At 42.3% G+C, this 27,364-nt stretch overlaps 1 protein-coding gene across 13 annotated transcripts in view; it reads right to left on the minus strand.

Moving 5' to 3' along the window:
• Positions 1–27,364, minus strand: part of PTK2 (protein tyrosine kinase 2) — a 356,254-nt gene that overhangs the window by 8,031 nt on the left and 320,859 nt on the right. For all 13 annotated transcript variants that reach the window (XM_061607042.1, XM_061607039.1, XM_061607035.1 and 10 more), the window contains 4 exons: positions 26,049–26,180; positions 10,898–10,960; positions 5,345–5,384; positions 4,383–4,489 (listed from right to left, as the gene is read on the minus strand). In XM_061607042.1, the coding sequence (XP_061463026.1) occupies positions 4,383–4,489; positions 5,345–5,384; positions 10,898–10,960; positions 26,049–26,180 (342 nt within the window). The remainder of the gene's footprint in view (positions 1–4,382; positions 4,490–5,344; positions 5,385–10,897; positions 10,961–26,048; positions 26,181–27,364) is intronic.

Raw genomic sequence — 27,364 nt, forward strand, 5'->3', positions numbered from 1 at the left:
GTTTGTAAGAAAACAATCTTTTTGTAAAGCAGCCAGTTGAGTCCACTTATACTAGCTTCTCAACACTAAGATAATCTCATAACACTGAGAGAGAGAGAGAGAGAGAGAGAGAGAGAGAGAGAGAGAGAGAGAGCACTCCTCTTGCCATTGATGGCTTGATTGTGAATTCCAAAGATGGGAATAAACTGGGCTTTCCCATAAGTCTTCCCACCCTACCCCCAAAGCTCTAAATAGATTTCACTTAATGAGAATCTCCATTTTCATCACTAAATGGGAACACAACTCTTAGGAAAGACTCGCCTCTTCAGAAACTTATTTTCCTGAGAAAATAAACTTGGAAAATTTATTCTCTGTCCTTGAATTTCAAGGGCACATATTCCTGGTGCTGGTCAGTGGCCAATCTAACAGCTGCCCTGATCCCATGGGAAGCTGAGGGAGAGTCCTGTGGGGTTTAGGCCTTGCTTGCTTACGGGTTTCCCACAGGAATCTGGATGGTCACTGTGAGGATACTGTACTAGATGGGACATTGGCCTGATCTAACAGGATTGTTCTTACGTTCTTAAATGCACAAGCAGCACATGGTGGCAACAACCGTCCCTTGTTGGTTTAATTCCAGCAGCTGGCAAGCAGACAGCACCTCTGAATATGGAAAATAGATTTAGTGGCCTTGGAATCTGTCTAATCTATTTTAAAAGATCACTACAGGTGAGGGCCTCCTGCAGATGCCATCTTATCAGGAGATCTGTTCCGCACAACATAGGAAGCGGATCTTTAGTATTGTGGTACCTACCCTGTGGAATTCCCTCCCCTTAAATATTCTATTCTGTGGACTGCCTTCAAGCTGATTCCGATTTATGGGCGACCCTATGAATAGGGTTTTCACGTTAAGCGGTATTCAGAGGAGGTTTACCATTGCCTTCCTCTGAGGCTGAGAGGCAGTGACTGGCCCAAGGTCACCCAGTAAGCTGCATGGCTATGTGGGGATTCGAACCCTGGTCTCCCAGGTCGTAGTCCAACACCTTAACCACTACGCCACACTGGCTCTCCCTTAAATATTAGACAGGCATAATCTCTGTTATCTTTTGGGCACCTACTGAAGACCTTCCTCTTTCAACAAGCCTTTTAAGTAGAGACGTTATTTCAGTCTGTGTGTGTGCTGGAATTGCTTTTTAAAATGTTTATAAAGTTTTTTTTTTTTAAAGATGTTTTTAAGATATTTTGTTTTAATATTTTGTTTTTAAGATCTTTTAAAGTGCTTTTAATGTTTTTGTTTGCCGCCCTGAGCAACTTCTGGGAGGAGGGGCAGGATATAAATTTAATAAATAAATAACTAAATTGATATTTTTTTAAGTCAAACATATTTTACATAGCTCTTTGGAAGCCTATATATGTTTAACTATGCACTAGCTTCCTCCGTCTCCCCCTTTTCTCTCAGTTGTTGGAACATGAGCAGCTACACAGAAATAGACTTACCATGTTTTTATTTGGGGGAGGCGCTGCACATTTTCACATATTAATTATACACATCTAACGCAATCCCGTTTAAAACTAAACAGTCAAGCAAGCCATACTAATCTGAGTTTCTGTAACAGGAGGAACCAACCTACTAATCTCCAGAAGCTGTTGGACTGCAACTCCCATCATCCCAGACCACTGGGCCTGCTGGCTGGCTGGCTGGCTGGGGTTGATATAATCTAACATTTGGAAGGCATCACATTGGCTACCTTTATTGTACAACTAGGGCATTTTTACTGTGGCTGCACCCTAACTACAGCATGCTCTCTGGTGCTGGGAGATTCAACAAAGCATGAAGCATAAGCATTTTTCAGAGACCTTGCTATTTGAGCTAAGTTTAAAAGACAGGTTTAAACCAGATTCAGGGGCAAGAGGAGCTGCATTTTAAGCAATGTTTCAGGATTAAAAAGAAGGAGTGCCATGTCCATTCTCAGCCTTTGTGGCGAGAGAAGCTAAAACCTGACCCCTGTTGAGGGGAACAGCAATCCACAACTGGGGCAGATGCAAAATAAAGTCTGCATGTCACAAAACTGTACTGCTGTGTCTATGAAGAAGTGGAAGTATTTCTCTATTTGGGCACCCCCTCTGATAGTTATTCCTGCCTAGGAACAGGCTCAACGTCTTCAGCCTTATTAGTAAGTATACGTCCAATCTGTGCCTCAGCTTCCTGGCAATCCCAAAGCTACCGGATAGAGCTCTGAGATTCCATACCGAGAAACAAAGAGATGTTCAGCTTTTACTACAGAGATAGGGATTCAAACAACCATACAGCTACTCCGGCAATCCCCAAGGAGATTTTGGGCTTGTGTTCCCCAAACAACAGCTCTCCACACTACATGGAAAACAAGCTCTGCAATAAAGCCAAGGAGACTCACAGAGAGCATGAGCAGTGAGAGGGCTGCCCTTGGATGGAAGAAAGGCCAAAACCCCACTGAGCGTGCCTCAGCTCTCATGGATTCTGAAGCGGCTCCTGGGATCTTGGCCAGGATCCTGCTTTTGAATGTACAGGAACTGAGATGCCCTATCTGCCCAGTAATCCTGTTCAAGCTAAGAGCTGGGGTGAGGTTTTCTCTGTTAACACAGGTTCTCAGACTATCACAGTGGCATTTCCAAAGTTAAGAAATAAAAACTCTTGACTGAACTTTTCTGAGTGCAACTAGAATAAAGTGTCAGGTAGCACAAATGGCAGTGGTCATTTTCAGACCCAATATGTCATAGAAAAGGCAACAACCAGGACAATGTGAACCTGCATTCCACTCATGTCAATGAGAAGGGAATGAGTCACCTAGATTAGAGGTAGATGCCAGGAACATCATATAGTGAAAAGGGCCCTGCTGTTTCATATGGTAGTGGCAAACGGGGAGGGGGGGATTATCCAGAACTGCAGAAAAAGGGAGGCAGACCAAACAGCATGCTTCCTCCTATCCCTGGGAAACTCTGTGATAAGGAAGCCTCAGCGTCTTCCGAAACATGACTCCACCTCTCAGTCATGGCTGGCATACTTGTTCACTGCAGAAAGGTGCCATTTAACACAATTATGTCACATGCTGTACAGCAGGAATGAGGAACCTTTAATCCTCCAGATGTTGCAGACTGATAACTCGTATCATCTTGGCCATTGGCCATGCTTGTAGGACTGATGGAAGTTGTCGTTCAGCAACATCTGGAGGGCCAAAGGCCCCCCACACACACCTGTGGTAGGGGTAGACCTTCAGGACAGCCAGGGCTCTTTGGGGGACCAGAGCCAATACACAGCCAATACTCAGCCTCTCCAACAGTGGCATGGAGTCAGCAGGCTGTTTGTGGTACGTGGAGCACAGGATTCCAACTTCTACTTGGTAACATCAAATTGAATTACTGATTTATCAATTAGGGACACTTTTATTATCTCCAGACACCTTCAACTATGTGACAGCCCTACACATAGCATATTTTGTCAACTTAGTATTCAACCAAACACTGGTGGAACAGTTGACTTCTCTACTCACATTTCACCATCCAACAGCACATCTTTGATAGGACTGGAGAAGAACAAGATTTTAAAAAATCACTCTCTTTGTGGTGCATGAGAGGTTAGTCATTCCTTTGAATTGACATTAAGGGTGGAAGTAGATGATCCATTACTGCAAGGATTCCACGTAAAAACATCTGCTGTGGCAGCTATAATCTTACCAAGAGGTCTGTGTAGATTCTGGCCATGAATTGAGCTTTGCACTACTTGATTTCAAGTATTTATGAGCAGCTACAAGACAGCAATGCTCAATCCACCATGTGAAGAGTTTATAGACAAGCAGCTCTTCACATGGCAAGAGGTGCCCGAAGACATGTCTTAAAGTGGCAATCATCCATTTCCACCTCAAATCACTACTAATACCACCACATAGCACATAGCATGGTGTACAACACTACTGCACATAAACTGTACCAAGCATGCATTGATCAACAGGCATGGTATGGTTATATGCTGTGATGAGCACAACTGAGAGGTGACATCAATGTTCCAACATAATATGTACATGCTCTCTTATTTCATCTAATTTGTGACAGAAGTAAGCTGACGACAGGGGTTTGGGTACCAGATCTAATTTTGTAGGTTGCCATTTGGCTCTTGGCTTGCCAACAGATTCCTTAGCCATCTTGAATATAATCAGTTGCAAATGGCAATCTGACATCCTGCAGGAGCAGAAATCTAGAGGGGTTGGAAGTGGCAGAGACTGGACATTTCCTTTCTTTGGGTGCCATGGACTTGCGGTGGGGAGCACAGCTAGCTTTGATATGCTTCTAGGTTATTAACAGTAATTGTTCAAGTTAACCAGCACCTTGCTGAGTAAGGAGCAATGGCATTCAATTTTGCATTAAGAAAATACCTTAATCCCTTCATTGTAGCTGTCCACAGGGCTGTTCAGGCTGGCAAGGCTACCCAAATGGCTGGGAGCTCCTGGGCGAGGTGGTTTCTTTGGTGGAGCACAATGATCTAGTAAGGAAATATTTTGTATGCAATGATATAAAGACTACCATCATCAAACAAAACCCTATGAAGAAAAACTGAAAGAACAGGGCATGTTTAGACATGAGAAGAGAAGATTGAGAGGAGATATGATAGCACTCTTCAAGTACTTGAAAGGTTGCCACACAGAGAAGGGCCAGGATCTCTTCTTGATCATCCCAGAGTGCAGGAGATGGAATAAAGGGCTCAAGTTGCAGGAAGCCAGATTTCAACTGGACATCAGGAAAAATCTCCTAATTGTTAGAGCTGTACAACAATGGAACCAATGACCTCGGGAGGTGGTGGGCTCTCCAACACCGGAGGCCTTCAAGAGGCAGCTGGACAGCCACTGTCAGGCATGCTTTAATTTGGATCCCTGCACTTAGCAGGGGGTTGGACTCAAAGGCCTTATGGGCCCCTTCCAACTCTATGATTCTATGATTAGAGTTCATTTAATCAAAATGTAGCAGAAAGCCATCTATACTCTAATATTTACTAGCATCCCCATTCCTTCAATGAAAGAGCAAGGCACACAGTCCTCAAAATCAGACGTTAAGAGTGCTGTATACTTTCCAGGTCAACCTCTGGCTTTGAAATCAAGCATAGAAGCCCCCTGGATTGGGAAATAAACACAGGGTCTGTTTACATCGACCCTAACAGATTTAGGATGCAATCCTGTTGATGTGGGACAATCAAAACACATGGTGTTACTCCTGAGTAGTCACTGAGGAATGCCTCTAGCTTTGACAAATGTCAGTTAGCCCAGCATCTAATGTACATTCTGGGAACGGATGAGACTGAGAATTCACATTGTGACTATAAAGCTGCCTATATATGGCTTACCTGGTTTACCCACAGGCTGATAAATATGCTGGTTAGAAGCCTGCAAAAGGAAAACAAATGTAATTTATCTGCTCGCAATATTTATGTGCAGAGAAAACCCGTCCATCTAACCCTCCCCCAGTCCTTACGCATCAGGCTTATCCAGCCACAAGAATTTCCAAGATTTCGTCTCTCCCGTTGCTCTCAGATTTCAAGAGAAACAACTACCAACATAAATCATGCTCATGGAGAACAAAACAAATCTTTTCACCTCATGCTATTTTGCTCTGCATCTGTACGATATATCCATGCTAGGTCACTGCTACCATTACTCAGACAAAATGGCATGTTTATAACAATATATGCCTTCAATCCAAAACAATATAGATTTAAAATAAATCATGGCTACTGAGCTACAGTTGGAAAAGCTCATGCCTCAGATCTCTCCATATTGCTCAACAGATTTTTCATAGTAATTACAGGGAAAACAAATAAAAGTCCCTGGTTATTAATTTGGAAAGGCTTTTACAACTGGATTGATATCTAACCATATTTCTACAGCCTTCTGCCAACTGAGATAAGAGTCTGTTCAGTCACTTATCAACAAATGAGGCATTTTTTGCCTGGCATTTGGCTGTTACATTCTTGGAAAACACTGATTTAGAAAAAGACTTTTGTGCTTTTATGAGTGCCTCTTCAGAGAGAAAGTTTTCCTTTGCAAATGGAAAGTGCCGATCCAAGCAAGGCTATCTGGAAATCTGAACAAGACATTTCTATTGCAGAAAATGTAACCTGGGATAAAGAAGATACACTTTCCTCATCTGTAGAATCTGAAGTCTATCAAAATAAAACACAAGAGTAGTCGGTTGGTCAAATTTTTAAAAGCTGGTTATCTACTAACACTTTTTAAAGCCACCTTGCAGAATGAGGCCAAGAGACACAGCATCTGCATGAACCCAGCTGCCCCCATGGATAAATCCAGAATAATTCACTGCACTGATTCATTCAACGTGTTCTAGCTAGCTGTTCTAGTGACACTCTCAGAGCTAATAATCATGCGTCTGTGTGTGTGCTCTTAAATTAATGAGAGAAAATGAGTAAGTGAAAAGCTAACAGAAAGAAATATCCCAGTTTTATCCCAGGTGGTATCTGAATTGGATTTGAATTGATTTTTATATAAAGATCAATACACATATATATGGTGTTGTTTTAAATTGTATATATATACATGTGTGTGTGTGTATATATATATATATATATGTATGTATGTATGTATGTATGTATGTATTTGGGGTTCTTTTTCATTATTTTTATATATGCATAAGGTTCACAGGGCAGGTTAAAATCATTAAGCATTCATCCCAGGCTATGGTCTGAAGGCACATGAGGCCAGCACCCTGCTAAGCAGGGTCAGGTCTGGTCAGTGCCTGGATGGGAGACTGCCTGGGAACTGTATGTAAGCCACTTTGGGTTTCTATCATGAAAAGAAAGGCGGGGTATAAATGTACTAAATAATAATAATTATAAAACAAAGCAGTTGCATCATAAAACAAGAAAAGTGTAAAAACAAAAACAATTTTAACACAGATGCACTTAAAAGGCTTGTTGAAAAAGGAAGGTTTTCAATAGGCACCGAAAAGGCAACAGAGATGGTGCCAGTCTAATATGTAATGGGAGGAGATTCCAAAGGGTGGGTGCCACAACACTAAAGATTCAATTCCTATATAATATGTAACAGACCTTCTGATAAGATGGTATCTGCAGGAGGCCCTCACCTGCAGAGCAAAGTGATTAACGGGTTTGATAAGAAGTGAGACAATCTCTCAGGTATCCTGGTCCCAAGCTGTATAGAGCTTTATACACCAAAACCAGCACCTTGAACTTCACCCAGTAGCTAATGGGCAGCCAGTGCCATTCTTTCAGCAGGTTAATATGTTGGTGATGTTGGGACACATCCTGACCTAGTCAAGCCAACCTCAAGAGCAGCCCCACATACAGGACACCGCAGTAATCCAATCTGGAGATGACCAGTGGATGGACAACTGTGAACAGCAGTCAAGATAAAAACTTTTTTATATATATGCAAGTGTTTTATATACGTTTTTATTGTGTTGCAGATTGCTTTGGGATGCCTCATGGGAAGTGATTCATTATTATCATTATCATTATTATTATTTGTGCAAGTCATGCTAGTCCTATGTAATTAACTGACTGTTGTACAGACATCAGGGTATGGAACGGTGCCCACTGAGGTCTATTCTCTGCTCAGCTGCTCTCAAACTGTTGCTTACAGACATGCTACTGCTGTTACGCTGTGCGCTTCCTGGCAAAACCATGTAATTTGCCCTCTCATGCTTTTGTGACTTCCCCCCCTCAACCTCCTTCCTGATCCACAGAACATAAAAAATCCTGATGGATCAGGTCAAAGGCCTATCTAGTCCAGCGTCCTGCTTTCCACAGTAGCCAACCAGATGTCCATGGGAAGCCCACATATGGGGAGCACCCAAGCAGGACGAGTGCAATAGCACTCTGATCCCTAGCAACTGGTATGCAGAGGCCTCTGATAGAGAAGGTAATGCAGCCATTGTGACTAGTAGCCATTGATATCCTCTGTGAAGATGTCTAATCCCCTTTGCAAAGCCATCCATGATGGCAGCCATCACTATTGCTACTATTGCTTGTGGAAGGGAATTCCATTGTTAAAGCACGCACTGTGAAGAAGGAAAAACTTCCCAACTGTCAGAGCGGTGCAACAATGGAAACAATGACCTATGGAGGTGGTGGGCTCTCCAACACTGGAGGCATTCAAGAGGTAGCTGGACAGCCACCTGCCGGGTATGCTTTAATTTGGGATTCCTGCATTGAGCAGGGGTTGGACTCGATGGCCTTACAGACCCCTTCCAACTCTACTATTCTATACTTTACTATATAAACACCACCACCACCATCAAAATCCAAAACAGGCTTCTTCTAAATGCTGAAGAACCAAAAGGTAAAAGTATGAATCTGAGGGCCAAAGGTAGACATGATGATGGCAACAACCACATTTGCTGTTAATGTGTCTGCTCATCACCACCCCCAGTGTATAAAGTAAGCAATGGGAGGTCTGGAGAGAACAATTTAAGTAGCCCCACTGTCTGGCTTGAAATACAACAATGGGCTACATCTTAGAGCTGTTGATAACTACTCTCTCAATCATGACAGTCCTCCCATCTTCATGAGGGATAGAGAAGTGAACTACTGTTCAGGGTTATTGTATACTTGTCTCCCAGTCCAAATTGCAATGTGGGGATAATTGCAATTTTATCTGATAACAATGCAGGGTTATTGTAAACTACTCTTATCAACTTCTACCCCAGCCCACTGCAAACCACTTGGAGCCTGACCTGAAATATTCACTTAGAACTAAATGGAAATGCTGTCATAATCTACTCTCTCTCCCAGCCACAGCCAGCATGCAGGATGGGGACACTCAACTGCATTTGCATTCATGGGGTTATTTGTGTGTATTTTTTTAAAAAAATGTTTTTACATTATGTAAGAAATAAGTTTAAAAAACAAGACACTTCTGTTTGCTGCTACTTTTTGTGGCCTTGTTTGGAAAGGGGTGGGATGGGCACACTTCCATAGGTTTCTATGGGCAGCTTTAACTTCCATCCCTGGGGTCATAGAAATATAGCTTCCTAATATGAACCAGTAAGTGTCCTATCCAGCCACAAGTTCATTCTTCCCTTTATATATCTGTGTATCTCTGTCCTCCTGGTCCAGCCACTCTATTCTATTTCGCCCCCTTCTCAAATTGTACAACATTCCTTGCTACTGAGTTATTATGGAACTGTGTTGGGGGAGAGGGAGTCTTCCCCTCTTGTTTTTTCTTTCCCCTCTTTGCAGATTTTTTGGTACTCATGCATGCTTGGTACAGTTTTATCTATATAAGCAAGAGGACAGGAAAACTCAAATCAATGTTAACATATGGATACTATTTTTAAAAATCAAACCATACCATCACTAAAGAAGTGTAACTTTGAAAGGGAGTGTCTTGTTTTGAAATGAATACAGTTTCCTTCTAATTATCCTGTGAATTAACACTCCTGCACATTCTAGTGCATTTGTGCGCATACATTTTTGACAACGCAGAGGAGTCATATCACTGTTGTGCATCTTAAAGCCAAATGAGCTCTTGCAGAACCATGAATGAGAAGGCACTTCCAAGAAGCAGAAAGGGCTTTCTGTATACATTTGCTAGACTACAATGGAGGGTTACAGAGGCTCCCAACAATGGAAGATTCCTCATCTCTGCTGTGCAAACATGCAAGGATGCAATATGTTCCTGCTAGCTATACAACAGTTTCTTTGGAGGATCTGGGCACCTAACTCAATGATCTCAGGGACAAGCCCTACAGCTCCAGTAGCATCCAATGCCAGAATCCGGAGTCTCCTAAAGGAGCCATCCCAGAATACAGCTATGTCTGTTTTCAGTCACAAGCCACCAAGCCTTCCCCTTCTCCTCGAGATGAAGGAATGGTAGTCAGAGGTCAACCAAGTCTCACTTATCAGAACGTCAGAATTCTGAAGGTAGGCCCAACCTCTGCTTGCTAAGTAGCATGTTCACAGTACATTAGCAGAAGTCTTCCTTGTGAACGAGCAAGCCTGAAGCTGTCAGTTTATACTGCAGAGGGATTCAAATAGCACACAGACAAGTCTGGGTTGGCACCCAAAACTTCCAGTGTTGATTGCAAGGCCCTGCAGCAACACCTCCTCTGGCTGATAATCCAGTGATGATATCCTGATCCCTGTTGTGAAAGCAGTGAAGCTCTTCTTCCTATAAAGCCAAGAGTTCTTACGACTCCTTTTGGATACTGCAGCTGCACCTTGTACTGCAAAAAGTGAATTAAAATACCCCAAACACAGGAATTAACTGGAGGAGATGGGTGGGGAAGGCTGTAGCAAGTCATCACCAAATACAAATTACTGACCAGCAAGCATGATTACATCTTTATTGTTTGAGTTAGCTTTACAGGGTGAGTCTATCCCCCTATTGCAGATGTGTGTTGCAAGTACATTCAATGCATTTTGTTTGAGGATAGCTTGCTTACTACCATCATCCTTAAGACAGTACTTTAGCTCCACATTGCTTTGGAGAATACTCTCTAGTTACTCAGACATCTGCATGCGTTATTTTAAAGTTTTGCTTCCTGTTGACAGAGATCTCAGTGCAAAGCTAACTAAAGACACACATACACACACACATGCAACCTGGCTGAGTATTACAAAGCAGCTTTAAAAATAATCAGAGCTTTGTGTGCAGGGGAAGACAGCATCTGTTTTGGCAACAGCATAGAAAGAAGCAGCCCCCCAAAATGCTGCATGAACAAGATTTTCCTGTCATTGCCATTCCCAGTGAAGCTGGAGTCTCCCGAAACCTCTCACATAAACACAATAATCATGGAAACCCCGAGCAAATCTAAACTCATCTCCCATGATCAGTGGAACATTAACAGCATTTTACACACACACACACACAAATAAACAAACATTTATTTTGTTAGATGCAAAGATGGCATATGAGCTTACCGGACCCTGGAGACTCCCATCCTCTCGATCAATGCTCCCTCTGGAGAGCCTCACATCAGGTTTCTAAGGAAATGAAGAGATGTGGTTTTGTACTGGGCGTCTGAACAGCCTTGCAAGTCAAATAGCTTAAGAATAAGAACTCTCACTAAATAAAGGCAAAGAAAGCACTGCTGGAATGAAGGGGGGGAGCGAGTACACTGACTAACACGGATGCTATTTCATTCCTTTTCCTCACGCCCCCTCACTTTGTCCCCCACAACATGCTCTTGCAAAATACAGCAACTGAACCTTCCAGCAGCCTTCTAAAGACTATTATTTTTTGCTCTTACTAAATACCCGCTTTCTTACTTGTACAAGAAAAAGGCGTTGAGATAAATATTGATAGTACCATTTCCCCAACACAACATTGGAAAACCTGCATTTTAATTCTCTCTGGAATAGCAGCAGCAGCAGCAGCGCCACAGCTGTCGTTTATTGCGTTTTTCTTCTAACAGTGAAAATTTCAACCACAGGATGAGAAAACGCTGCACATTAATTCCTGTTTCCTGCTTGAGGAAGGCTTAAATGTACTTGGCTCCATCTCCAAGCTTCCCAAATGGGGCCAATTACCAATGCTCTTTAAAAGCACAGAGATACAGAAAGTTCATAAGGCACCCTGGACCCAATATGCCTCTGCTAGCAGGAAGAAAAATGAATAAAATCCATTTTTTATTATCTCTTTTGAAAAGCCAGATAAATAGGGAGTCTATTGAGTTTTGAAAATAGAATAATGTTTGTGTGCCCTGAATCCCTAAGGATCATCCTCATACTCTGATACTGTATTGCATAATATACAAACCAAAGCTTGGAAAAGTTATTTTGAAAGATGAATCAGTGGAAGAATTGTTTACTTTTTTTTCCAAATTAAAGTAAAAGGAGCACAAATCATCAACACAACATTTTGTCAATGAACAGAGACCTTAATCCAAATCCAGGGGTGGTAGCGGTTAGTTCCAAATCTTGACTTAGCTACTGCACCACACTGACCTAAACACCTGGGGAGGAGCAAAGTCACTGTAATCTCCTCCTTGGGAGCCACGCATTTATGCTCAGCCATGGTTTGGATTTGTGTGACTTGCAAATGACAGCCTCTGTTTTAGCCTTTCTCTGGTACTGTATTTTATTTAACAGCCTTTTCGAGTTATGTATACAGGATAGTAGTCTCATTTATTTTAATTTAGGAGCCACACAATGCTGCTAAATAGTCTAGAGATTTAAAGACTGTTGAAGTTACCATTCAACAATCTTTAAATTTCTAGAAATTATATTTTCCTTAATCACGATCTGTAGTCAAGGTTCGTCCTATGGTTACTGGTTGTGGTGAAGGAGAGATCTTGACCACAATCCCGGGTACCTGGGTTTGGACAAGATGCTAAGTCCAGCCCTGGCTAAGCTGCTGTCCTGTGCTGGCCTTAAAAGCCACAGGAGGAGCAAGTAGGTGCAAACTCCTCTCTGGGAGCCAGCACGTCCGTGCAATCTTGGTAAACCATGCTCTGGTTTATTGTGACGTATGAACGAGGCCAGAATCCCTGACCTTGCTGGCTGAAACTCAAGGGAGTTGCCATCCAACAACCTCTGGAGGTCCACAGGTTACCAACCACTGTTTTAAGCTGTAAACTACACTTACCAAGAAGAAAAGACTTAAAAGCTGCACACTATTTCCTACATTAAGACTTATCTGGCATAGATTTGGACATGGGACCCAGCTCCAGCTCCTGCTCAGTAATGAAACTCAATGGCTGGCCTTGGATAAATCATTCTCTTTCAGCTGAATCTACCTCACAGGGAGACTGGGAGGATAAAACCAAAATAACCTAATGTATAAATTCAGGGCACTTAACTCCATATCCTGCTTCTCCATTAGTACACAATGTGCTCCCATGTAGCTGAGCACTACAGGAGTTGGGTAGGTAATATTGAAGGTCATTGGAATAGTTAACTTGGTTTGCCCAAGATGAGGAGAATTCACACAGGAGTGAAGAATAAATAACGTCAGTCTTACAAATTATTATTCACCGAGGATTTCTCCCTCTGCCTTTGATCCCCCCTTACGCTAGCTCTACCTCACTATTCCAAGGGGATTTTCCAACCCTTTAGAGCATGGCTGACTGGCCTGTGGACCTGCAGATGTTGCTGGACTGCAATTCCCATCACCCCTGATCATTGGCCAGGCTTCCTGGAACTGATGGGAGATGTGGCCCAACAACATCTGGAGGGTCACAGGTTAGCCACCCCTGCTTTAGAGACCTAAGAGAGTCCTCTGCTCTTTCCAGCCTGAAAAAGAAGTATGGCAGCAGGGTCTGCACTCTCTCCACTTCTCCCCATTTCCTGAATGCTGAATTATCCTAAAGAAGGGATGAACAGATCAGTCCATTTCTGGTCCATGTCTGCTTCACATGTTTGTTCGCAAGTCCATTTTGTTTCCACATCATTCTGTAATTGTTTTTAAACTATACAAAAATTCAAATTTTAATGCATATTTCCAAAAACACACATTTTTGTGTGTGCATTTTACTTTAAAATATGCAGGTTTATCTGCATTTTGTCCTAAAATACACATTTTATATGCATTTTGGTGCATTTTTTGAGCGGATAACTATATTGCAAAATTCCGAAAACTGTGTACCGGAAGGTTCAGCGCTTTGCAAGCCATGTATTAATCCGAGAAGTGTGAGTCAAGTTGGTTTGCTTAAAAATGTAGACCAAACAAAATCCTCAAGCTAAGCCAAGGGACAGTATACCCACAACCATTTTTTATAGTGAATTGTCTCCCTGTGTTTTAAATAACGGGTTGTTAAACCACATCCAAATTTAAAAAGCCAGGACACGCACTGCAGTTGTTTTAAATGTTGTTATGTTGCTGTACACTGCCCTGGTGTTTTGCAAGAAAGTGGCATATTTTTATAAATAAAAACAACAAATAAGAGGGCACATTGGTAATGTGTACCCACAGCATCCTGCAAGCTATTATTTCTCCTTTCAACATCCTCCAGGTATAGTTAAGCTTTCTTTTGGATTGCAACCAAATTAATCCATTTGAAGTAAGAGACTACCCAGCGGGTGGTGATGGCGGCCCATCTCTAACACAGCAGTTGACAGCAACCACTGCAGATTAACTGGCACAAAAGCAAATGTGCACAGAAGTCCTTGCTTAGTTGAATTCTTTGGGGAATGTCAAGGAGATCATTACCAGCACCCCTCCCCTCTCCATGAAGAGGAACTGGAGAGCTCTGCTGCATTCCATGTTGTTTTTTTCATTTAATTCAGTGGGAAAGAATGCACAAGTCATTCTTAACAAAGGAAAATTGATGGCTGTGTACTTTCTTTTATTTTAATCCTAAAATAAAAAACCCAATTTTAGCACAAAGTTTCACCAGTTTCCTTGCTGCTATTCCTGTTTTCTTAGCCCATCTAGACAAATACTGAGCTTCATATATGTGGGAATTTTTGTAAAACCACCAATCCATGAAAATAAAAACACAAAAAAACAAGATAAAAACACTATGTCAGTTATTCCACCCCAAACACAAAGAGGCCAGCGAGGGGTTGCAAAATTCCCAGTTTTGCTGAACAGTGTATGTGTATTCATAGATACAACCATTAATGTACTACTGACAGTAAGCCACAACAGAACCAAGGATTCAACCTGGTATGAATCCTTGAATGAATGAAGAAAGCAGAACCAATGATCAGCAGAGAGAATAAGCTATTCTCCAAGACAATATCTCTTGGAGACACCCAGAATGTCTATCCCCAAGAAATCTGATTAAAACATTGTTTGGAATCCTGTTTAAAATTCAGTTTTGGGCTGTTTTTCCTTTGTACCTTTCCTTGCAGTGTGCACCTACATTCCTCTAGGGCCTGCATTTTCACTTTCCCTCAACTGGGCTGGACACTGGGCATTGACGCTCTCTGTTTCAGCCCTGCACAGTTCAGTTGGCTAACTCTCCCCTCTCCGTAACACCTAAGAAAGGGTGAGGGTTTAGGACAGTTTAACCTGGACCACAGCCCCTTCTTTCCAACCTGACAGCCACAGATTTCCTGCCTCTACCACCTAAGGAAGGGTCAAGCCAAGCTCAAGTGTGGGACCTCTCCAAGCACTGCTGGTTTCCGATAGGGCACCAAGCAGCTGAGCAATACAGAGTGTGAGAGTGTGTGTGTGTGTTTGGGGGTTTTTTTTGTTTTTTTTTTCCCCAGGGAGTGAGGGGCATGAGTGAGCATCTTTGTGGATTTGGGAGTGGGGTGTCAGTTGTCCCTGAGCATTTTTTTCTTGTACTATCAGCACTAGGTGTGCCTTTGTAGGTAGGCCATTCCAAAGTTAGGGTGCCACCGCAGAATAGGCATTCTCCTTTGTGGAAGCATAACGTACGTCTCCTAAAGACTGTACTTGGAGCAGATCCTCTTAAGACCTTCTGAAGACACAGACTGGCTGTGATGGGGAAAGTTGCTCCTTTGGGATTTGGGCGCCAAACTGTAAATTGACTCTTTAATCTAATTTAGCAAATCTGTTCTTACGGTAGATAATTTTGGACTATAACATGGCATTCATTCAAATGACCTGTACAAAGTCTTCTGAATACAAGTAATTGTTTATGGCATGTATCCTTCACAAATATGCTTAGCACCACATAATATTTAAACAAAGCTTCTCAAAGACTTAGCTTTTCACTCATTACTTTAACATAGCATAATTTCCCTCAGGTCTACATGGGAGTGACTTAATACAGTAGGGCCCCACTCATACGGCAGGTTAGGCTCCAGACCCCCGCTGGAAAGCGAAAACCACCGAAAAGCGGATCAGCTGTAGCATGGGGATCTGGAACCTAACCCGCTGATCGCACCAGAGGAGGAGAAGATCTTCCCCTTCTCGGACGCAATCAGCTCGAGCAGGAGTCTGATCGTGCCAGAAGAGGAGAAGATAAGCTGTAGCACACTACAACTGATCTTCCCCTCCTTGGGCACAATCAGCTGGAGTGCAGGAGTCTGACTGCCCCAAAGAGGAGAAGATCAGCTGCAGCATGCTATAGCTGATCTTCCCCTCCTCTGGTGCGATCAGCTCAAGTGGGGGAGTCTGATCGCGCAAGAGGAGAAGATCAGCTGTAGCGCACTACAGCTGATCTTCCCCTCCTCCAGCGTGATCAGCTGGAGTGCGGGGAGCTCCAGCCCCCCCTCCAGCTGATTGCCCCGCTGGCGCCATATTAACAGAACACCAAAAAGTGGGGCGCCGAGAAGCGGGGCCCTACTGTAGCACCAATGAAAGTCTAAGAGAAGATTTGTCTTTGTCCTTTGATCCCATCTTGAATCCAGTAATACCATACTTGTAGGCATACAAAGATATTCACAAAGCAAAAAACCCAGATCAGATGCATCTCAAATAAACATTTCCAGGCAAGATCTTGCACTGAGAAGATTCTGATTCTAATGTTTGTCTGTGTTAGGAATGATTCAAACATAACTACCAAAGTGTAGCAGCTGCTTCCTTATAATCCAGTCTCATGCTGATCCAGTAACATTTTGGATGCAAGAACCAAATAGGTGGGGCTAATGACCTGATGATCAATGAGATTTAACACGAAAACTATTAACGTAACCATCATCCAAGTCTATGCTCCAATGGCAAACACAGAAGAAGAGGAACTGGAGAGATTTCATGCAGAAGTACAGGAAGAAATTGATCACACACCACCACAAGATGTGCTGATAATCATGGGGGATTGGAATGCAAAAGTAGGGAACAGAAAAGAACTAGGAATTGTGGGGATATGGGGCTTAGGGGATAGAAATGAAGCAGGTAAAGGTAAAGGTGTCCCCACACTTGTAGTGCGAGTCGTTTCCGACTCTTAGGGTGACGTCTTGCAACATTTACTAGGCAGACCGTATATATGGGGTGGGATTGCCAGTTCCTTCCCCGGCCTTTCTTTACCCCCCAGCATATGCCGGGTACTCATTTTACTGACCACGGATGGATGGAAGGCTGAATGGCCCTCAACCCCTTTTACCGGAGATTCGACTTCCTCCTTCCGTTGGAATTGAACTCCGGCCGTGAGCAGAGCTTCGGCTGCATTACCGCCGCTTACCACTCTGCTCCAGGAGAAAGGCTTATTGAATTGTGTGAAGCCAATAATTTGTTTCTTGCAAACACAGTTTTTGAGCAACCGAAAAAGTGACTGTAGATGTGGACCAAATGGTTAATATAGGAATCAAACTGATTATATAACTGGTAGCAGAAGATGGAGAAGTTCCATACTTTTTGCGAAAACAAGACCAGGAGCAGACTGCGGTACAGATCATGAACTCGTAATATCAAAAATCAGAGTAAGCTAAAGAACAAAGCAATCATAATGCCAAAATACAATTTAATAACATCCCAGGAGAATATAAAGATCAAATAAAGAACAGATTTGAAGCTTAGTTGATGGAGAACCAGAAGAACTATGGAGTGAAGTCAGAGACATTATCAGGGAAGAATGCAGAAAGACAATACCTCTAGTTAAAAAGAGAGAAAGACCTCAATGGATGACTGAAGAAACTCTTAAAATGGTTAAAGAGAGAAGGAACGCAAAAGCGAAAGGAGACAGAAACATGGTTAGAACCCTAAATACAATAATACAGTGACTAGTACATAGGGACAAAGAGAACTATTACAATAGTTATAGTAAAGAAATAGAAGTGGATGACAAAAAAGGTAGAACAAGAGCCCTAGGGAAATTCAATTAAAGGAAAATTCAAACCAAGAGTAGGGATGTTGAATAACCAACAGGGGAACAAACTGATTGACCGAGATAAAATAAAAGATGGAAGCAATACACTGAACAACTATATAAAAGAGATGCAAGGATGACAGATTCATTCACGGAAGAACCATATGATGAAGAACCAGAAATTTTAGAATGTGAGGTGAAAGCTGCTCTTAAAATACATCTTAAAATAAAACTTGGAAGAAACAAACCACGAGGAACAGATGGCATACCAATAGAGTTGCTACAAGCTACTGTGACTGAATCAGTCCAAATTTTGACAAAAATCTGTCAAGAAATATGGAAAACTAAACAATGGCCCAGAGACAGGAAGCGTTCAATATACATCCCAATTCAAAAGAGAGGGGATCCCAGGGAATGCAGTAATTATTGAACTATTGCCTTAATATCCCATGCAAGTAAAGTAATGCTCAAGATTCTACAACAAAGGCTCTTGCCATATATGGAGCGAGAAATGCCAGATGTCCACGCTGGATTTAGAAAGGGAAGAGGTACAAGGATATTGCAAACATGAGTTGGATAATGGAACGGACCAAGGAATTTCAGAAGAAAATCACCTGTGCTTTACAGATAGAGCAAAACCTTTGATTGTGTAGATCACAAAAAACTATGGAATGCTTTAAAAGAAATGGGGGTACCACAGCATCTGATTGTCCTGATGTACAACCTATACTCTGGACAAGAGGCTACTGTAAGGACAGAATATGGAAAAAACTATTGGTTCCCAATCGGAAAGGGTGTGAGACAGGGGTGTATTTTATCACCCTATTTGCTTAAACTATATGCAGAACATATACGGAAAGTGGGATTGGACCAAGATGAAGGAGGTGTGAAAACTGGAGGGAGAAATATCAAAAATTTAAGATACGCAGACGATACCATACTACTAGCAGAAACCAGTAATGATTTAAAACAAATGCTGATGAAAGTTAGAGGAAAGCACAAAAGCAAGACTACAGCTGAATGTCAAAAAGACTAAAGTAATGACAACAGAAGATTTATGTAACTTTAGAGATGACAATGAGGACATTGAACTTGTCAAGGATTATCAATACCTTGGCACAGTCATTAACCAAAATGGAGAAAATAGTCAAGAAATTAGAAGAAGGCTAGGATTGGAGAGGGCAGCTGTGAGAGAACTAGGAAAGGTCCTCAAATGCAAAGATGTATCACTGAACACTAAAGTCAGGTTCATTCAGACCATGGTATTCCTGATCTCTATGTATGGATGCAAACGTTGGACAGTGAAAAAAGCAGGTAAGAGAAAAATCAACTCATTTGAAATGTGGTGTTGGAGGAGAGCTTTCCAGATACCATGGACTGCGAAAAAGACAAATAATTGAGTGTTAGAACAAATTAAACCAGAACTATCACTAGAAGCTAAAATGATGAAACTGAAGTTATCATACTTTGGACACATAATGAGAAGACCTGATTCACTAGAACATAAGAACATAAGAACATAAGAAGAGCCTGCTGGATCAGGCCAGTGGCCCATCTAGTCCAGCATCCTGTTCTCACAGTGGCCAACCAGGTGCCTGGGGGAAGCCCGCAAGCAGGACCCGAGTGCAAGAACACTCTCCCCTCCTGAGGCTTCCGGCAACTGGTTTTCAGAAGCATGCTGCCTCTGACTAGGGTGGCACAGCACAGCCATCACGGCTAGTAGCCATTGATAGCCCTGTCCTCCATGAATTGGTCTAATCTTCTTTTAAAGCCGTCCAAGCTGGTGGCCATTACTGCATCTTGTGGGAGCAAATTCCATAGTTTAACTATGCGCTGAGTAAAGAAGTACTTCCTTTTGTCTGTCCTGAATCTTCCAACATTCAGCTTCTTTGAATGTCCACAAGTTCTAGTATTATGAGAGAGGGAGAAGAACTTTTCTCTATCCACTTTCTCAATGCCATGCATAATTTTATACACTTCTATCATGTCTCCTCTGACCCGCCTTTTCTCTAAACTAAAAAGCCCCAAATGCTGCAACCTTTCCTCGTAAGGGAGTCGCTCCATCCCCTTGATCATTCTGGTTGCCCTCTTCTGAACCTTTTCCAACTCTAGAATATCCTTTTTGAGATGAGGCGACCAGAACTGTACACAGTATTCCAAATGCGGCCACACCATAGATTTATACAACGGCATTATGATATCGGCTGTTTTATTTTCAATACCTTTCCTAATTATCGCTAGCATGGAATTTGCCTTTTTCACAGCTGCCGCACACTGGGTCGACATTTTCATCGTGCTGTCCACTACAACCCTGAGGTCTCTCTCCTGGTCGGTCACTGCCAGTTCAGACCCCATGAGCGTATATGTGAAATTAAGATTGTTTGCTCCAATATGCATAATTTTACACTTGTTTATATTGAATTGCATTTGCCATTTTTCCGCCCATTCACTCAGTTTGGAGAGATCTTTTTGGAGCTCTTCACAATCCCTTTTTGTTTTAACAACCCTGAACAATTTAGTGTCGTCAGCAAACTTGGCCACTTCACTGCTCACTCCTAATTCTAGGTCATTAATGAACAAGTTGAAAAGTACAGGTCCCAATAGAAAAGACAATAATGCTGGGAAAAACAGGAGTAGAAAAAGAGGAAGGCCAAACAAGAGACAGATTGATTCCATAAAGGGAGCCACAGACCTGAACGTAGAAGATCTGAACAGGGTGGTTTATATAACAAATGCTGTTGGAGGTCACTGATTCATAAAGTCACCATAAGTTAAAATAATGTTGAAGGCACATAACAACAACAACAACGATCTGATGGCATATCTACCCCTCTATCAGTCAGTCAGGACTCTGGGTTGTACTCAATATAGCGCAAAGCAGATTGTTCCATCATCACAAGGATTTCTCCTTGCACAATGGAACACTCTTCCTCTCTCCTGCCTGTGTCCCTCCAAAATCTGTTCTGAGGGTTCCCTCAACCCTCCAGAGCAAATCTGAGGATAGCATGGGGCATGTGAGGGGGGCAAGAGGGGAAGGAAATCCCCTTGTGCTAGTGCTAGCCCTTGCACTAGTACAACTTTTTAGCTGAATACTGCTCTCTGAAACCAACTAGGGAAAAGCCTTCTTCCCAGTGTCACCAGCAAGTATTGCTCCCCACCCTGGGACACAAGGCAGGGCCTTCTCAGCGATTCTTCCTCAACTTTGGAACTCGCCCCCAGAGACACAGACTGCAACATCACTGTCGACCTTCCATGTGTTGTCAAGAGCTCCTATGCTTTTGGAGGAGTTGTTGGCACTGATCTGGGGTTTTAGGCTGCCCTCTTCTGAACTGTGTTGCATTGTATGATCTGATTTTAAATTGTATTTGGATTTTAATTTTTTTTTAACTGTTTGAAAGGCCTTTTTGGGGACTCTTGCTGAAAAGCGGTCTAAATATCTAATAAGTTAATAAAATAAAGTAAATAAAGGGCATGGTTCTTTCATAAGAACTGACCCTCAAGGAGGTTAAAGCTGACTTGGGAAAGAACCACTCCATTTGCCTCTCTCCTATAATTCTGCCATTCATACAATACCAGGGAGGTATAGGAATAAACCATGGAAAAGTCCGTACGAATTTTATGAATTCAGCCACAGACAAGAGCAGCACAGGCGACAAACAGAATCCCATTTTTATAGTTCACAGCCACCTGGCACTGTACAAGGTTTAAATGTGTGAAGGAAGTGTGAATTTGGTGAACAACCAGCAATATACTCCATGGTTTTTATCCAGAGCTTGAGGTCCAACTAAAGACATTTAAGTGACCAGTCATATGAATGCTAGTCAATCAGCCCATCAATCAAATTGGTATAAAGATACAAATATTTCTGAAACAAAGGGCATTTTATTTTTAATATGATGTACACATGCAAATCATCATCTTCTACGGTTTGTGTGTGTTAGAATGCCTTTTTAAAGACAGTATTTACCATCTGACATTTTTCTAAGCACTTCAATAAAAAATTAAATAGGAACATAGGAAGCTACTTCACTGGGCCATCTAACTCTGTATTATCAATACTGATTGGCAGCTGCTGTCTGCAGTTTCAGAAAGGGATCTCTCCCAGCCATGTCTGGAGATTGCAGGGTCCATATGCGAAGACAGCAGTTGCTCCACCAATGAGCTACGACCCTTCCCTGATATATCTTTAACTCTGCTGCCCAATTAATTGGAGTAGCTCATTAAATTTTTCATTTTATTGCAACCCTAGTTTTTAACTAGCCTTTTTTTGGAATCCAGTGCAGTCATGTGCCTGGTGCCCATCTATGGTCAGTGAGTTCAAAAAAGTACCTCCTATGGATTCCATATATGTCCTAAGTCAACATTGGGTGAGTGGGTGGGTTGGTGGGTGGGAGAGGGAGAGAATACAAATTATTCTTCTGCTCATCTTTTTGAGACCATTTACAAGTAAGACACATCCTTCAGCACCAGAGACAATAGCATCCTGCTGGCAAAGGGAGAGAAAGGGATGGCTGAAGAAATATAGTGTCAATCCTGTAGGATTCTTGAGAAGCCCAAGCTTCCAATAGGGGTGTCTGATATTAACAGGCCCTTTACTGTCCAGTGATTATCCCCACTTCTATATAAGTGAGATTAGTTTTAGCCAAGGCATTCCCAAGATACATTTTTATATTCTCAAAGTAGTAGGATTTCAAACAGCAGCCCATACTATGAAATCATTCTCTCAAGATTTCTAGTAGTACTCAAGTTGTTACTTTACTATAGGACAGAGGTGGCTAACTTCTAGCCGTGCAGATGTTGCTGGACTCCCATAAACTCTGACTATTGGCCATGCCAGCTGGGGCTCATTGGAGTTAGAATCCAACAACATCTGGAGTGCCATAGGTTAGCCATCTGTCACAGGAGAAAACTAACTAACTAAATCCCAACTGCCCTTTTGCATTAATTAAAACAATTTGGTGTTAAGATTCTAACTTTGCTCCTTAACATGAAGCTTCCTTGTTTTTAAACAGTTGCAGAAGAGGAGTATTGCACCAGAGTGTTTCATAAAAGTGCTATTTCTAAACCAAGAACAAGCTATTTCCACTTATGTCCCTCTTTAAATACATAGTGTACAACTAAGCAGGGATTGGTAGAATTTTATGAAGAAGAGAGATCTTATTTCTCCAACAGTATGAAGTATGCCTCTCAACAATCCTAATTGTCAGGGAGGCACCTGAATGTAGCACAGCACCTAAGAGAGTGAAATGTGATGCCCTCTGTTCAAATCTTTCCTCAGCCAGGAATTTGCCAGGTGGCCTTAGGAAAGCCACTAATTTATCAGTCTTCCCCGTCACTTTTGTAATAATGATGATGATGGTTAACTTTACAAAGTTATTTTAACTATTATTGGGTTAAGATTGGAATAAAAAGTGGTACCTCAATTTTCTTCTATCCCTCTTCTCCTCCCCTCTTTTTTTACTCATGTGTTCTTCAGTCTGTGCAATTTAGTTCTCGGCCACTGATGGGTATTTTATTTTTATTTTTTATTTATTTATTAGGTTTATATCCCGCCCTTCCTCCCAGTAGGAGCCCAGGGCGGCAAACAAAAGCACTAAAAACACTTTAAAAAATCATAAAAACGGACTTTAAAATATATGAAAACAAATCATCCTTAAAAACATATTAAAACAAAAATCTTAAAAACATATTTTTTAAAAAGCTTTAAAAACATCTTTTAAAAAAGAGCTTTAAAAACATTTAAAAAGAAATTCCAACACAGACACAGACTGAGATAAGGTCTCTACTTAAAAGGCTTGTTGAAAGAGGAAGGTCTTCAGTAGACACTGAAAAGATAACAGAGATGGTGCCTATCTAATATTTAAGGGGAGGGAATTCCAAAGGGTAGGTGCTACCACACTAAAGGTCCGCTTCCTATGTTGTGCAGAACGAACCTCCTGATAAGATGATACCTGCAGGAGGCCCTCACCTGCAGAGTGTACTGATTGACTGTGTATATAAGGGGTAAGACGATCTTTCAGGTCTTGCATTACATCATGTGGGAGAGGGTAGATTTTGTCACAGAAGGGATGGTGTGACTCAGGCTTGGAAAGCTTGGCCCATTCCTCACAGATGATGTCACTGCAGCTAACCAGGGCAGAAGTAGCAGCTACAGGGAAGGCTGAGGTTCAGCTGGCTCAGACACAGTCTTGAGATGAGCCTTATCTCAGTCATACAGGTATAAGGTCTCTTTACTGGAGCGAAGGAAAACTGTCATGGGGGAAAGTTGGGAAGGCCTTTTCCACTTTGATGAACTGCCATCTTCCCTATCAAAAACGTTATGAAACATCGGAGAGGGGAAGGGAAGACCTGTGTATTTGGATTTCTTTCCCCCAAAAAGACTTGAGGTAGAAGCATTGGGAAAGGCAGTTCTGATTCTCTGCTCAGAGAAAATTAACTCTGCTTGAAGAAGGAAGTTGTTTCTCACCTGCCTCCTGGATGGAGATGTGCGGTAAGAACTGAAGCAAGGTCAGATTTCCAATTAGGATCTAGAGTAGCAACCCCCAGATCTCCAGTGTTGCTTATGTATCTCTGGTGAGGGACAGCAAGAGCTCTAACAGATCCTGCGCCTGTCCCTAGAGAAGTATGAGGGAGACCTGTCTCTGTCCCTAAGATTCCTACCAGAGCTTGGAAAAGTTACTTTTTTTGAACTACAACTCCCATCAGCCCCAGCCAGCATGGGCACTGAATTGGGCTGATGGGAGTTGTAGTTCAAAAAAGTAACTTTTCCAAGCTCTGATTCCTACTTTCTGTAAGGACCACAGGAACTGCCTAAATGAGGCCGTGTAACTTTAATACACTTTACAAGCTCTCCTCCTCGACTACCTAGTGGATTTAAAGCGTTTGAATTCTTCTTGCTATCTGTGAACTGTGAGAGAAGCAGACACAGAGTAACTATGGATCTTCTCTCCCAGCCTCCAAGGGAGTCACAGTGGGCTGAGTGGACATTTTTTCACTGGCATGGTCTGCATGATCTCTTCCCCTTCCTAGAGAAGTGGGGTGATCTACTGTGGCAGATTGTACAGCAGGGGTGAGATGCCCTTTTGGCCAACAGGGGCACTGCCTGTGTGGCAATAGCCCACAATGTGTATGCACATGGTGCCCGCCAACTTGTCTGGAGGAAAAATACCTTGAAGGAATAACCCCTCATGGTCATTTAGCCTGTGTGCCAGCATGGAAAATGACCTGGGAAATGTTTTTTTCTCTCTGCTCTGCTTTCACAGAGGCTGGTCCGAAGGTAGTGGGATATTTCAATTTCAATTGATTGTTCACAGTCAGTTACAGAGTGATCTCCTTGTTCTCTCTTTCCCCCCTTCTCACTACTACTTACTACTGCTGCTGCTCTTAATTCCAAGGTCTCTCTCTCTCTCTCTCTCTCTCTCTCTGTGTGTGTGTGTGTGTGTGCGCAAGAGAGAGAGAGAGAGAGAGAGAGAGAGAGAGAGAGAGAGAGAGAGAGAGAGAGAGAGAGAGAGAGAGAGAGAGCATGTGCGCACACACACACTGGATTCTTGACAAAAGCAGAAAGTCAGCTGGGGGGTTAGAGGGAGTCCCTCCTCCAGAAACAAGATTTGGGGACTGCCTCCTGGCTCTCCAAAGATAATGACTAATCCCCACACAAGCTGTGTTCATTCATCTGAGGAGGGAACCTGTAAATACTGCCACTACATTTTAAAGTTTATGGTCGTGATCCAAAGGGTTGTCTAGGAAATTTTGCACCACAGGATTCTGAGTGCGTTTTTTCCATCTCCAAATAGCAGGCCCACAAAATATCAGGCAAGCTGTTTATGAGACCCAGAAAAGTTCAAAATGGGAATTTCTGATGAAGTGTTAGGAAAGTGGTATTAGAAAGTTAGAAGCCTGGGTGCAAGTACAATTTTTTTTTTAAAGTATGTCCTGCCTTTCTTCTTGAGAAGGGCCCAAGGTGGGTAACACATAAGGGCTTAAAGGGATTATCTGCATCCTTAGCTCCTCTACAGACACACAAAGGTATAAACCAAGAATAGCTGATGTGGTGCCCTCCAGTTGTTGCTGAACTACAACTCCTATAATCCATCTGAATGGCATAACATTGGCTAATCCCAGTGTAGACATTATGCTTCTGATGTGACACTTGAAGTGAAGACTTACAGATCACATTGGCTGGAATATTTGCAAGCACCGGATGTTAACTGGGTCTCGCCCAACAAGTGTGATCTCCAGCTCCCTATTTTGCAATTATTATGAGAAAAGAAAAATCAGAAACAAGAGTCATGTATTTTTTGCAAATGGTGCATCTGACGAGTGTCTGGATTGGCCTCAAGTCTGCACCAAATGTGTCTTAGGGAGCTCTGCATTAATTAGTAAGAGAAAAACAGCGCAGTGGAATGTATTACCAGGAATCTCTCTTCTTTTTCCAACCATCGCTGGTCTTCCTCCATTTCTTGTTGTTGTCGTATCAATCTCTCCTCCATTAGATGTGCTGGCAGAACTTGCCCCATTCCTCGCAAATCTAAACTGCCAGAATCCTACCAGAGGGAGGGAAGGGGGAGAAAAAGAAGCCCTAAAAATTACCATCGCAGAGGTATTTCTTCATGAGGGCAGTGGTTTCTCAGGCTAGATAAAAATCAGTTAGCAATAAGCTTGTTAAACCAACACCACACTTGGTTAGGTTTAGACATGAGAGTGTTCTAGGTTCAAATCCCAATCCAGCTATGAAACCAGCTTGCAGTCTAACCTAATTCACTGGTCACTGCGAGGATAAATGAGAAACTAGCAGGATTGTTGTACAGTAGAAAAGTTTTTTTCTATCCATTATACCACACTGTCTTCAACCTTGTAGTCCAATCACATCTGGGGATCCAACTCCCATCATCCCTGGCCATTGAACAAGCTGGTTGGGGGATGATGGGAGTTGTAGTCTAACAACTTCTGGGGACCCGAGATTGAAGAACATTGTATTATAGAGTATCTCTTTGGTTGAAGAGGCAATTGAAAAAAGTTATCAACAAATATATGAAAAAACAGGAAGAGAAAATTAAAGCAATGCATTTTTAAACATTGCACACAGAAAGCCTAAAAACCCTCTTTCACCATCAGAAGCCTCCAGACAACTGTAGCAGTGACTGCTTTCAGCAGGTGCTGTCATTGTCCAAAGAGAGCCCTCTCCCAACACTTGTCACTAGCACTACCACCCACCCACTCATACTCTAGTAAAATGAGTGTTCTTATTTCTAAGATTTTTAGGCTGCTTTTCACCAACATTCCCAAAGCTGTTTCCAACAATAAAAATAAAGATTAAAATATTATGCCTCCACGTTTGCCGTACAAAGTGGCAGGCTGAGGATGCTTACTCATGAGTAGTCTTTCTTGTAGGTAAGCAGACTTGGGTGCTTGCCCACAAGTTGTCTTCTCATGGGGAACGAGGCCCCGATGTGCCCTATTAATCAGCATCCAAGAGGAACAAGAATGTTTTTTAACCTGAAGGTTCAGTCTCTTTCAGGATAGTGCATTAAGCAATGACAACGTAAGCGCTGTCAGAGGAGCAGGTCCTTGGAAAACGTAAGCCACAAGCCTGTCTTCAGAAGGAAGGAAAGCAGGCAGGCAAACTGCAAAATACTTTGTAACTCACTGAAGAAGAACACTAGGCTACCTTTTCTTCCAGCAGATGGCAGCTGCATGACCTACACTTGGTATCCCTGTCACCTGGATC

The sequence above is a fragment of the Rhineura floridana genome, chromosome 1, assembly GCF_030035675.1.
Source record: "Rhineura floridana isolate rRhiFlo1 chromosome 1, rRhiFlo1.hap2, whole genome shotgun sequence".
Classification (NCBI taxonomy): domain Eukaryota; kingdom Metazoa; phylum Chordata; class Lepidosauria; order Squamata; family Rhineuridae; genus Rhineura; species Rhineura floridana.